The sequence below is a fragment of the Fonsecaea nubica genome (genome assembly GCF_001646965.1).
Source record: "Fonsecaea nubica strain CBS 269.64 chromosome Unknown Scaff18, whole genome shotgun sequence".
In the NCBI taxonomy this organism is placed as follows: domain Eukaryota; kingdom Fungi; phylum Ascomycota; class Eurotiomycetes; order Chaetothyriales; family Herpotrichiellaceae; genus Fonsecaea; species Fonsecaea nubica.
Window position 1 is genome coordinate 383,703 of NW_019173691.1, and position 12,312 is coordinate 396,014.

Genomic DNA, 12,312 nt, shown 5'->3' on the forward strand with positions numbered 1-12,312 from the left:
AGACAATGGATGGTATGCAAGGCCACGGAGGCTTCAGGGGTAAGTGAGTGCTGCGGAGTTTCGTCTACTTCCGATTCTGCAGTCCCTCTATGGCAAACATTTCTCGACCGAAAGCGTGGGCACAAGACCGTGGCAAAAGGAAAGCTGGTGCAGTAATGGGTATTTGTTGAGGCGACCGCTGCTTGACATGGATGAGGAGATGAGAGTGATCTTGAAGAGACGGTGTTTGCTGATCGTGGCCCCCCTTTTCCCTTGCACCGACGCGGAAGTGCGGACTGCGGGGCACTGGCGCGCAGCCTCGTACAGCCTTGTCGATCCTCCAATGCATCGCGCAGGAGCCAAGATTCCACTTGCCATCTATCCACCGGCCATAGATCACCGATCTTACTCGGTTGATGATACTCCACTGCTCGGAAAAGAAGGGAAAAGGTACAACTACAGCCACGCAAGTGTTATTGTCAGCGAAAAGGATGATAGAACCAGCTTTCACCGCGAATCGGCAGTCGGTCACGTGCCGGCAAAATACGGGTTCAGCCCTGACCAGTTTCCACTCGAGAGACCGGGAGAGCGGCAGAACTATTCTAGCCAGCCAACGTGTACAATGCTTTTCATTTGTTCACCGGCTTGCTCTTTGGCCAGGGGGACAAACCTCAAATACCATGCTCTTCGCCTATCGTCCATTCACATGTCCAACCACCTGAATACTGCCCATCCTTACTCATCTCTCGTATCTACGTCACCGAGCATTGACACGAACCTTTTGCCGAGTTTGGGCCTCCTCTGTCACTCCCTACGCAGGGCTATTCCGACCTCATATACCTCTCTGGGGCGCCAACAAGTCGACCCTCTCAAGCGTTCACTCCCATAAGTCACAAACATGGACCCCGCTGGTACGTACGCCAACTGCCAGGTCGCGCGGGATGCGTCACAAGAGTTCCCTCACGAGTGCCAGAATGGCGAACACCAGACAGCCAAGGACGAGCTGCTAGAGAAGTTTGCAGAGAAAAACCAGCGTGGGTGGAGGAAAGTGGTGCTCAACTTCACACCATCATGGTTTGCAGCCACCATGGGGACAGGCATTGCGTCTATCCTCCTGCACCAACTCCCTTACAATGGTGACTGGCTGTACTGGCTCTCTGTTATTATCTTCTGCCTCAACATCGGCCTCTTCTGCTTCTTCCTGCTGATCTCCATCCTGCGATACATTATGTTCCCTGGCCTGTTTATGGCCATGATCCGGCACCCGGTCCAGTCCCTCTTTGTCGGCACATTCCCCATGGGTCTCGCGACGATTGTCAATATGGTGGTCTTTGTGTGTGTCGAACACTGGGGAGTATGGGCCACCACTCTGGCCTGGACATTGTGGTGGATCGATGTGGCCATTGCCGTCATCACTTGCATGTGGCTGCCCTTCGTCATCATGCACATCCATCAGAGTGAGCTGTCCAAGATGACGGCGGTCTGGCTCTTGCCGATTGTGGCCACGATTGTCGCGGCCGCGTCGGGTGGCATTGTGGCCGAATACCTCCCCAACCCTCAGCACGCGGTTTGGACGGTGGTGGTATCCTATGTGCTTTGGGGTACGGGCTTTCCGCTCGCCATGGTCGTCCTCGTCATGTATTTCCATCGCCTGACGATTCACCGACTGCCGCCGCGCGAGGTCATTGTCTCGGTGTTTCTGCCGTTGGGTCCTCTGGGGCAGGGCAGCTTCGGGCTCATGCAACTGGGAAAAGTCTGCTCAAAGGTTTTCCCGCAGACGGAGAATTTTGGTCCGGATGCGGGCAAAGTCATCTACAGCTTCTCTATTGTCATCGCCCTTGCGATCTGGGGTTATGGGCTCGTGTGGCTCTTCTTCGCGATAGCCAGCATCACGCGGAGCAGATTCCCTTTCAACATGGGATGGTGGGGGTTCACTTTCCCGCTGGGTGTTTTTGCCGTCTCGACCACGACCCTGGCAAAAGAGATTCCCAGCAAGTTCTTCAAAGTGCTCGGCACCATCTTTTCTGTCGCGGTTGTCTTGCTTTGGTTGATTGTTGCCCTGGGCACCTTGAAGGGGGCAGTCACGGGGACATTGTTCTACGCCCCCTGTGTTGAACAGTACGAGAAGGAGTTGACTAAAGCTGAAAGGAAAAAGGAGAAGAAGTTGAATAATCGACTGCCGCTGAAGCACTGGAGGAAGAAAGACGATGAAACTGAGAAGCAGGAGGTTTGAGAAGTCGTGTACATGTAGGAATTTTGTGGTGGTGGATTGCTGGCGCAGGATTTGGGAGAGGATTACTTACTCTGGGTTTACGATGGTCTAGTGGGATGTGCTACATGTTTGCGATGCGTTGGTGATTCGGATGTGATATGATAGAGTCATGGGTTTCAGGACAAAAGGTATCGACTGGCGTGATGGTAATAGATTGGTGCAGCTATATTTTGACCCTGTTGATGGTGTTACTTACATCCGGTACTCGGTACCTTGGTGGAGTGGAGTGGCCCGAGGCTATGGATGGATAGTTCAAGCATCGAGGGACCAACCCAGTGTTAGAACCAAAAACACAGCTCCAAGCATATGCCTTGTTCCCACAACTCCAGAACTCCAGAACTCCACGACGCGCGGGGTTCAATTCAAATCTTGCCCGCCGTGCTTCGGTAAACTGCCAGCCACATGGCCTGCTCCAACAACGCCCAATCGTCTTAACCGAGCATACATGTACATAATACCGACAGTGCAATCAACGAGCAGATTATAGTCTTTGGTATTGATTATTCAAGAGTGTGGAATTGGAATTTGGAATTGGAAGAGGAAGAGGAAGACCTTGTCCAGACACACCAACCTCTCCTCTCTCAAAACACCCCCCGGCTTTCGCTTCCCCCCACGTACGCCAACCTGGTCTAATCTGATCTCATTCGATCCAATCTATTCTGTCCACGACTATTACCCAGAAACCGCAACGCAAGGGTTCACTTTGTCGCAGGATCGCCGGACTGCTGGGATCTAGAGTCTGGAATTCTGAAGAACCCAAGACAGATATACGCGAAAGAGGAAGAGAGAGAGAGAGAGGGAGAGAATACGACGCAGATAACAAATCCACATACACCTACGCGAGATTAACCGAGGACAGAGGATCTCAGCAACGATGGCACCGGCGCTGCTTCAGTATGTCCAGGACATGGTCTTCCCGCCCATTTTCATGGGCGTGAGTGTTTGCTGTGAGTTCCTGTCCTTGTCTCTGTCCCCTGTCGTTTCTTTTCACATCGCTTCACCTCTCCTCTGGGAAAGTCGTTGTGTCCGGCGGCATATATATCATGGGTCTGGGGAAGATAAACCCACAGCTAGGCCGGGATGCGGGGCGCGAACAGGCGCGATATGAATGACTGTGCTCTGAAAGATCGATTTTCCCATTGACAATTCCTTCTACTCACTATTCTCCCCCCAGATTTCGGCCTGACCCTCCTAAACAACCCGCTCCTCCCGCTCAGCGACTTCCACGCCTTCAAGGAAAAGGCCTTTGCGCGGCTCTGGCTCAAATACGGGCCCATGTACGCCGAGCAGATCCCCGAGGAGCTCCCGCCCCTGCTGGCGCAGTGCCGCGGGGTGGTCCTCGACGTCGGGCCGGGGTCGGGCGAGCAGGTCAAGCGCTTCACGCACCCGGAGAACATCACGGCCATTTACGGTGTCGAGCCGGGCGTCAGCATGCACGCGCAGCTGCGGGAGAAGGCCGCCCAGGCCGGCCTGGCGGGAAAGTACCACGTCCTGGCCGCGACGGCGGACCTCGACGCCATCCTCCCGCAGCTGATCAAGGCCGGGCTGGTGTCGTCCGAGTCGGCCAAGACTTCGCCGGCGGACCTGCAGCTCTTTGACGAGATCGTCTGCGTGCGCGTCCTGTGCGGCGTGCCCGACCAGGCCGCCACCGCCGCCGACCTGTACGCCCTGCTCAAGCCCGGCGGCCGCCTCGTCCTCTGCGAGCACGTCCTCAACACGCACCACTGGCCCGCCCGCCTCGCCCAGCACCTCTACATGCTCATGGGCTGGAAACAGCTGATGGGCGGCTGCTGCTTGACCCGCTCCACCGTCGACACCCTCCTGAAAGTCGCCCAAGCCCGCGACGGCGGCTGGGCCCAGGTCAACCTGTCCTCCGCCGACGAGTATACCCCGGCGACGCACGTCACGGGCGTTTTGATCAAGAAGGGAGGGAAGGAGTAGTGTCTGTACTCGGTAGAATGGGGGGGCGACGAAGGAGGAATCGTATACAGAGTATGTTTGACAGGGGCCGGCGAAAGGGGAATGAACGGAGGGGGAGGGGGGGCCGGCTTTCTCGATATCATCCAGGGGGACTCACAAAGGGGAGAGGGTGGTGGGACAGTTACAGTTTCTACGTAGGTACTAGATATATGAGGTATGAAATGAGGGTACTCGGCAGACTTTATCGTCCTTGTTCTTGGCCCTACCCCTTTTTCTATACCAACTATGACCTGTGTGTGTGTGTGTGTGTGTGTGTGTGTGTGTGTGCCGACTAACGTACTTGTATATACAGAGTACATAAAGTAGAAAGGTTTTCTGTTCCCTTCTTCTGTCGCTTTCTCTCTCTCACACACACATACAGCTCGAGTCCTTTGAAAGAACAATACTCCAGTCCTCCCCAAAACCTTCGCTTTTACTCTTTTTGGAGCTGAACTCCCCCGTCCGTCCGTCTAATAGAACAACGCGCATTTCCCCCCTAGTATTCTATTTACACAAGTAATGCGGTGCAGGGCGAATTCGAGAAAAAAAAGCGCCGATCCCTTCCGTCCTTTCAAGTCGTCAAGCGTCATATATGGTGGATATCGAGTAAGGAACCAAAACCTCCCCTGGAGTATTCACAAATTGGGGGTTTGTCCTTTTTTGGGATCTGAAATCCCCTTCTTTGGTTCACGTGCCCAGCTCAAACTCCGAGGGCGTCTCGAGACCTTTGCCGTCCTCAAACGTCGCCGGCGACAGACTCCGCCGGAGACAGTCGACTTCGGCCTCGAGAGACGCTAGACGGCCCCGCAGGTGGCTGTTTTCCTGCTTGACGAGTTTCTGTTGCTCGAGCGCCGCGGCGAGAGCCGTCTGCAGCTCGGCGACCTTGCCCTGCGTCAGGCAGAAGTTCAATTGTCTTCGTTCACGATGGCGGCGCTGTCTGGTTTTTCTCAGCCTCGTCAGGGTTTTTCTTGTCACAAGGTGGAAATTACGCAGAGAGAGAGAGAGAAGTTCTTCTCGAGAGAAAACTTACGCTTGGCGATTCTGCTCTCTCCGCCGTTCCTTCTTGCGGTCGAGCCTCGTGTCGACTTGTCCCTGGGGGAGCGTGCTGCCATCCAGAGCATTCACGGGAGACGCTAGTTGCGACAAATCCCCAGACAAAACAGATGGGTCTGCGTCGGGTAGAGGATTATGGACCTCTCCGAAAGGTTCTAACCACCAGGTCGAGTCCTGGAGAGAAGGTATATATAGATTACCGACAGAGGGTTGCCAGTTCGTGTCTGCAATGTACTCGGAATCCAACGAAGGTATGCTCGAAATCGACGATTGAGATGCATGCCGGTCGATTAGTGTGGGGTGCGGATTTCCATCTCCAACCGAGAGCTGAGAGAATCCTTCCATCACTTGGGCCGGCGAGAACAAATTGTGTCGAGAGACCTGGTTGTCAGAACGACGTGGTGGATTCATTGGAGTACTTGTTGCTGCTGACCGGCTGTACTGTTCGTGGTGTTGCATCTTCGACAACGGCTTGGTGGCCTCAGACCCAATGTATATCAGATCTCTCGAGCCGGTAACCTGGGCCGGGGAAACTGGCTCGTGTCCAGCGGGTCCCATACGAGCAGACGTGTCGGACAACGTCAATCAAGATCCTATTTCCCGAGTGGATACTCCGCGGTACAACGTTATGGTGACAATCGGGTGACTCCTAATGTATATCTGGGTCAAGCTTTGCGATTTCTTTGCCTGGAGGATCATAAGTTTCGGCTAGATGGGAGCGCTTCGGTGCTGAACAATCCACAGGACTATATAACAGTTCAACAGGGTCTTCCTAGATGGCGCCAAATTGAGAGGAACAGGGGTGTTTGTGCCATTATGGCTCGAGACCCTTCTCCACTTCACAGATAAGCCATCTTGCCATGCTCCCACCAGGTGAGTATGTCTAATACCTCGTTGAAATAAGCTCTAAGAGTAACTCTTGCTTGCTTGGCACACGAGCAGGCTGGATTGGCGACGCTGCCTGCGGCATAACGAATCCATCCCCATACCTTGTATCATGGCCACATCAGGTTCTGGCCAAGGATTCACAGCTGCTGTAGACATTTCGCCGTAGCTGGTCCCACGGAGGCGAAGAGAGAGATGAGGGAATGGGAGAGCAGCTGTCTCTTTTGAGCCACTCTACTATTTCGAGTGATTCTGGGCCACGCAAGCACTTGTCGAGGCCTTGAGTGATTGGTTGGGGCGCGACATCTCTCCTCCTCGAGCCCAAGGAGAGAAAGCAATAGAAAAGGCTGACTTTGAACCCGGCATCGAGAGACGGTGTAGTCGTGGTCAAAGGGAACAAAGAGTGTTACATTTTAGGAGAAACTTGGAGGGCTGCGGTGGGGGATCAACATTCTACCTTAATCATCAGCCATACGTGACATTCTTCTAGATTCCGGATGAGGTAGGAGTTCTTGTTTCGATATAGTGCGGAATAGACAAGGTGGGCTGAGTGAAGAGGGACCCATTGACCGCGTGTGTTCTCGGAATTCCACCGATGGGAAAGGATTTTGGAGATGAGCTTTCGGAGCTTGGGTGGTATTCGTATTCGGTGGATGGTCAGGAGATGGTCGGGCAACTTGATGTCGTTCGGATATCCGCACAATTACGTTGCAAAAGGTTAAAGTCTTGGCCTACTCTAATTCCAATAAAGTGAAACTAAGCCGGGACTAGTAGCAGGTAGTGAGTACTAGAGGGACTAGCGGCCACTAGCAACAAGTGACTTAGTAGCTGCGCCTTCCGGCGCTGACCAAGTTATTGAACAGATACACGCACATGATATGGCCACCATCTCCCTGTAAGTGATAGTTCACTTCTCTAACCAGAGCACGAGGCTGACCATTCAATACCCGGGTGATATAGGTATTGCCGAGTACATTCGGTTCCAAATTCCTACTTGCGCATGGTTGGGCGACGCGTCTCAAAAAGACACTTCAGCTCGATCTAGCACGACTTTGGACGAGTCGGCCTGTTATCCCCTCCAATATTTGAATTACTGGACGTTGTTGTCGAGGCCAAGCGAATGGAGAACCTTCGGCGGTAATGGTCGCTCGTGCAAAATATCAAATAGCATGGCCAGACCCCGCACGGTTGACGCATGATGTCTTACACCTGGTGAATAACTGATTCTTGAACGTGGAAAGTAAAGGAAGAACCGCGCAATGTTTGCCCACCCCTGTTTACTCCGCATTCACCGTTGTCTGGCTCGGAACGATGGTTTTGTTTGGGTCTCACCTCTCGTTAACCTGACGGTATTTGTTCGGTCGTCGTTCCGATTGTCGTTCCGATCGTGACCTGTCAAAGCTTCCTAGGTACATTGCACTCGATATCTAGCGATATGAGGGGTAGACACCAAACAGCAGTGGCAGCAGCAGCGTCGGCATCAATCTATATGGTTTTCTCTCTGCATCGACAGTAGTTCCGAGACTGGGCATGAACTCTCTTCTCGGCAATTTCATTCTTTCCGTTTGGTTCGGCGTTTCCTCGTCGCTCCATTGATACTTTCTATCTTCTCCAACCTCACTCTGCTCGGTGCTCAATAACGCCGAAACAGGGGCCTCAGTCTCGACTCTTTGCTAAGCGGAGGGCACATGATGGGTTAGGTGTATCCTTGCCCTACACGAACACCGAGGCGAGAATACAAGCTGTGCATGATTGGCCTAGGAGTTTGCCCGCGGCTATGTCATCCCGCAGAATGTACGATCAGCCTGCATCAACAGCCTTTCTCAAATACTTCGATTCCAGAAGCAAGAGACAGGAAACATTTGTCAACTCTCGAAGCTCCTTGTTATCGAGGACCACCACTTGCAGAATCATCCTGACCAGGTCTTTGTTGAAAAGAATCAAAGACCACCAACCGCATTATGAAAGATCTCCGGGTTATTGTTGTTGGCGCGGGTATCGGCGGCCTTTCTTTGGCATTGGCTCTCGCAACCGACGGCCACGAAGTCACTGTGCTAGAAGCAGCCAAGGAATTCCTCGAGGTATGGATGCTGACGCTTCATCTTGCTGCTTTGCAGGCTCATGTATTGACTAGGTTGGCGCTGGCATTCGCGTTCCTCCCAACTCATCTCGCCTGAGTCAGAGCTGGGGCGTTGACTTTGACAAAATCAAAAAGGAGAAGGCTGGCGGAATTCGCTTCTTGGACTGGACCGGCAAGGTGATCAAGGATGTTTCATACGATGACGTCCAGGCCAAGTATGGAGCACCATACTATTTCATCCATCGAGCGGACCTGATCAATCTCCTGGTCGACACGGCCTCTCAGCGAAAGAATATTACCTTGAAGATGGATAGCCGAGTCCAAGACTATGACTTTGACGCCCCTGCAGTGACCCTGGCCTCGGGCGAAAGGTTAACCGCAGACCTGGTCATCTGTGCCGATGGTATCAAGTCTGCGGTCAGGAATATTATTAACGGAACGCCTGTCGACCCCCAAGACACGGGCGATGTCGCGTACAGAGTCTTGGTGCCTGCCGAACCACTTCGAAATGACCCAGAAACGCGTCATTTGTTCGACAACGCGTGGGCAATGCATTGGCTGGGCCCCGAGGCACATGCTGTCGGCTATCCATTACGGGGCGGAGAGCTTTACAACATCATCATCGACATCACCCACGCAACGGACGTGGGAAAACCTATCGGCGACGAAGAATGGCGGTCCCAGGCCGACAATAACGAGTTGGTGAAACGCTTCGCGGACTGGTGTGCACCCATGCGCAAGCTCTGCGGACTCACAGGGTCATATCTCAAATGGAAACTGGCCGACTTTGATCACCTCCAAAGATGGGTCCATCCAAGCGGCAAAGTCGCCATTCTCGGCGACGCCTGCCACCCGATGATGCCTTACATGGCACAAGGGGCAGCGCAAGCGACGGAAGATGCTGCCACCTTGCAAGCGGCTCTTCGCGAGTACGACGACCTCCACGAAGCGCTGAAAGCTTACGAAAGGCAAAGGTTGCCGCGGGCCACGCACGTGGCGAAAAACACGCGGATCCTACAATCCTGGTGGCACCTCTACGACGGGCCTGAAAAGGACAGGCGAGACGAGCTGATGCAGCACGACAATTTCGACAATCCCATGTTCTGGGCCAACTCCAAGAGGAAGGACTGGCTGTTTGGGCATGACGCGTCGAAGCTGCAAACGGAAGACGAGCTGAAGCCACCGCCGTTGGCCTCGACGCCTACCAGAAGCGCAAATGTGTACATTGGCGAGATTAAAGACACGGAGCTCCGAAGGAAATTTAGATCCATGCGGGAGGGCAATTAGCCGGGCCAGAAGGCCATTATCCAGGACAAGACTCCATTTTCCCCAGCCTTCTTCCTATCTGTTCCTCTTTGTTTTAAGAAATTTCTCCTATGGCTTGCAACGTCGCCGGTGAGGTGTCTATGAAGCAGCTTGAACCATTTTGCTGAACCCGTCTAGTGAACCTCAAGTTCTGTTTGATGGTGGTACAAACTATCATGAGTCCGCCTCTCGTCTGTCCAGCCAAGAGAGCCATAGGTGATGTTTGTCGTTGTGCTAACCAGTTGGGCTTGTTTGTCGCCGAGTGATGGTCACAGAACGGTGTTACTAACGGGCCTCAGAGCAAAACCCTCGTGTTTCTTGCTTGGTCCACCAAACAAGTCCAACCGTGCCACTTCAAAAGGTAACACCCGCTCCTCCTCCACGACACAATGCTGTCCCCGTCCCACAAGAGCAGAGCTTCCAACGAAGGCAGCAATCACTATCAAATCTGCCTCCTCACAAACCGGGCGCGCAGTCCCCCAAGCCTGACGGCATAAGAATATGGGCAACGCTCTGTCCAAAGCGAAACACGAGCTGAGAGTCCCCGAGAAGCGGGCACGATGGCGGTCAAGCCATCAGCGAGGACGCCGTCGCTCTCAAAGAGAATCTCGTTGCGGAAGTGAACCCCATCCCTCAAGCCGTGGTCGGCACTCCACGACGTCCTCGTCGTCAAAGCCTTATTCGTCAGGGGCAAGGCAAATGTGTCCTCCCACGGTCTCTCAACATCGACTGTCGGGAACGAGAACACACTATCATCCGCTTGCCAGGCCGTTGTGGCGCCACCCGCAAAGCGATCTTCGAGGAGGACGACATGAAAATCCACGACGTCTGGATGAGGAACCAGAGATCGATGACCTGGACCCAGAGAAGTGGCCGGGACAGGCGATGCCTCATGCTCCTCTCCCCCCTAACTGGGACCCTCGCTTCTACGCCGGTCTGCCGAGCGAGTCGACCGATGACGTGCGCCATATTCCGTGCCGCAGACCATTCGACCGACGACAGAGATGTGAGCGCCAGCACCACCGGCCTCCTGTGAGAGTCAGACGCAGCGAGAAGATATATGTCGACCCGCGCCACCCGCATTGGCTTGGAGTGAGGGTGAAGTTGGTTGACGACCCGCATCTTCACTGGCGATCGGAAGCAGAAGCTGGCCGCCGTCTTCCAGAACGACTCCATGCCGCCGCAAGTCCCCGAACGCACGTCCATGTCCGACATTCGAGTGCAACACCTTTTGTGAGAAGAGGCAACCCCTGGACGCGAGAGTACTGAAGCTGTCCGTTCTGTCCCTCTCACCGCGATACTCGATAAACGTGTGTTTTCACACACCATCGCCTTCCTCTCCCTGTGGAGTGATGGAGTGATGGTGTTTCGCTGCCTCCACATCACCATCTCACTCCTACAGTCACAGAGCGAGCGAACGTATTTCACCTGAAGAGTGAAGAGTGACAGGGACACAACTAAGCTATCACTCTCATGGCAATCACAGATGATCATGACACTGCGCATTTCTTCACCCTCCACCCGGACCAACGGCACAGCCTTGTCGTCTTGTACTAGCATATAAACCATTCAATATCTCCATATACCTCAGTGTGTCTCTCTCTCTTCCTCTCTCCCAATCTGAGGCACGATCCATCATCGAGACGCATTATTTCCTGGGCCCCCAAAAGTCTGCAATCACAGACTTTCCATCGGTGCCAGACTAACATAGCTCACTCTCCGTCACACAGCACCGACAAAGAATCCCTTCCTTCGGACCTGGCGGAACGGTACCGAAGAGAACCATGGGAAATAGCTACTCCACCCCGGCGGACATCACGTCGCGGGACATGCAGCGCTGGCGTCGCGACGGCCGCCCCGTCCTGGTCGACCAGCAACGCCGCCGCCAGAGTCCCGGGGGCCGGTACCACGACGAGCGGAACCTGCGGATCGTGCGTGACAACTCGCGCAATAGGTTCGAGTCGGACGACACGCGCTGGTGGGGAGGCAGTTCCGGGTGGCATCACGGCCGCGACGGTGCGTCACCCCCGTTGCGCACCGGCGGGAGGAGGAGCACCAGGAGGCACACCGATGCGGGCTCTGCGCCTGCTTTCCGCGCCCGGCCGGATTGGAGATCTGCCGATGACATGTTTGGTGGTGCCGAGACCATCTATCACGGCTGGCAGGGGGGTTCGCGGTTCTTTGAACGCGGTGGGCGCGCCGAGCGACGGAGAGGGCCCGTGGTCGTCGAGGAAGAAGATTGGTTCGGGTCGGCTCCTCAGCGCTTCACCACGTCGTCACGAGGTTCAGGTGGTCATCGCTCCATGCCGCAGTCCTCGTTCCGTGGTCCGTGGTGGCACGACGCCCATCCCCACGACTATCGCGGCGGTCAGGGAATGCCTCGACGACGATCCAACACTCATCACGGCGGTGCATACATGTCAGGAGGGCTGGGGAGGGGAGATCCGATGGGAGGTGCATGGGGAGGACAAGAGAGAGCTCCGGAGAGAGTACGCATCGGGTTCAGACCAGACTGGCCGCTCTTGGAGGATGGGAGGGCTGACGATTGAATGCCTTCGAATAGCTTGGTTGGAGTGACGGATTACACGGTGAGGTATCGTCTTGGGCAACCAACATACGTCAAAACGTGCAGATCAGATAGAACTGGAACGATGAGCTTTATCATTTCTTGGAGAATATTCTCTTCTCACAAAAGTAGTATCGTATTCATTGATCGTGTCGAGGGTCATAATAATCGTAGCCAAAACCGATCCGGTTTGAGCATATGTAGTCATCATCT

At 54.4% G+C, this 12,312-nt stretch overlaps 6 protein-coding genes across 6 annotated transcripts; 4 read left to right on the forward strand and 2 right to left on the reverse strand.

Moving 5' to 3' along the window:
* Nucleotides 1-877: 877 nt before the first annotated feature.
* Nucleotides 878-2,212, forward strand: AYO20_03805 (hypothetical protein; the record flags this gene model as incomplete). The annotated part of the gene is made up of 1 exon (XM_022642105.1): nt 878-2,212. One exon carries the CDS (start codon nt 878-880, stop codon nt 2,210-2,212), a length of 1,335 nt encoding a protein of 444 aa, XP_022502048.1.
* Nucleotides 2,213-3,125: 913 nt separating this feature from the next.
* On the forward strand, nt 3,126-4,192 carry AYO20_03806 (hypothetical protein; the record flags this gene model as incomplete). Its single annotated transcript, XM_022642106.1, has 2 exons — nt 3,126-3,198; nt 3,426-4,192. 2 exons carry the CDS (start codon nt 3,126-3,128, stop codon nt 4,190-4,192), a joined length of 840 nt encoding a protein of 279 aa, XP_022502049.1.
* A 705-nt stretch (nt 4,193-4,897) lies between these two features.
* Nucleotides 4,898-5,821, reverse strand: AYO20_03807 (hypothetical protein; the record flags this gene model as incomplete). Its single annotated transcript, XM_022642107.1, has 2 exons — nt 4,898-5,147; nt 5,241-5,821. 2 exons carry the CDS (start codon nt 5,819-5,821, stop codon nt 4,898-4,900), a joined length of 831 nt encoding a protein of 276 aa, XP_022502050.1.
* Nucleotides 5,822-8,109: 2,288 nt separating this feature from the next.
* Nucleotides 8,110-9,515, forward strand: AYO20_03808 (hypothetical protein; the record flags this gene model as incomplete). Its single annotated transcript, XM_022642108.1, has 2 exons — nt 8,110-8,229; nt 8,283-9,515. 2 exons carry the CDS (start codon nt 8,110-8,112, stop codon nt 9,513-9,515), a joined length of 1,353 nt encoding a protein of 450 aa, XP_022502051.1.
* Nucleotides 9,516-9,975: 460 nt separating this feature from the next.
* Nucleotides 9,976-10,748, reverse strand: AYO20_03809 (hypothetical protein; the record flags this gene model as incomplete). The annotated part of the gene is made up of 2 exons (XM_022642109.1): nt 9,976-10,388; nt 10,487-10,748. The coding sequence occupies 2 exons, from the start codon at nt 10,746-10,748 to the stop codon at nt 9,976-9,978; spliced, it is 675 nt and encodes a 224-aa protein (XP_022502052.1).
* A 569-nt stretch (nt 10,749-11,317) lies between these two features.
* Nucleotides 11,318-12,082, forward strand: AYO20_03810 (hypothetical protein; the record flags this gene model as incomplete). Its single annotated transcript, XM_022642110.1, has 1 exon — nt 11,318-12,082. The coding sequence occupies one exon, from the start codon at nt 11,318-11,320 to the stop codon at nt 12,080-12,082; it is 765 nt and encodes a 254-aa protein (XP_022502053.1).
* Between the last annotated feature and the right edge of the window lie 230 nt (nt 12,083-12,312).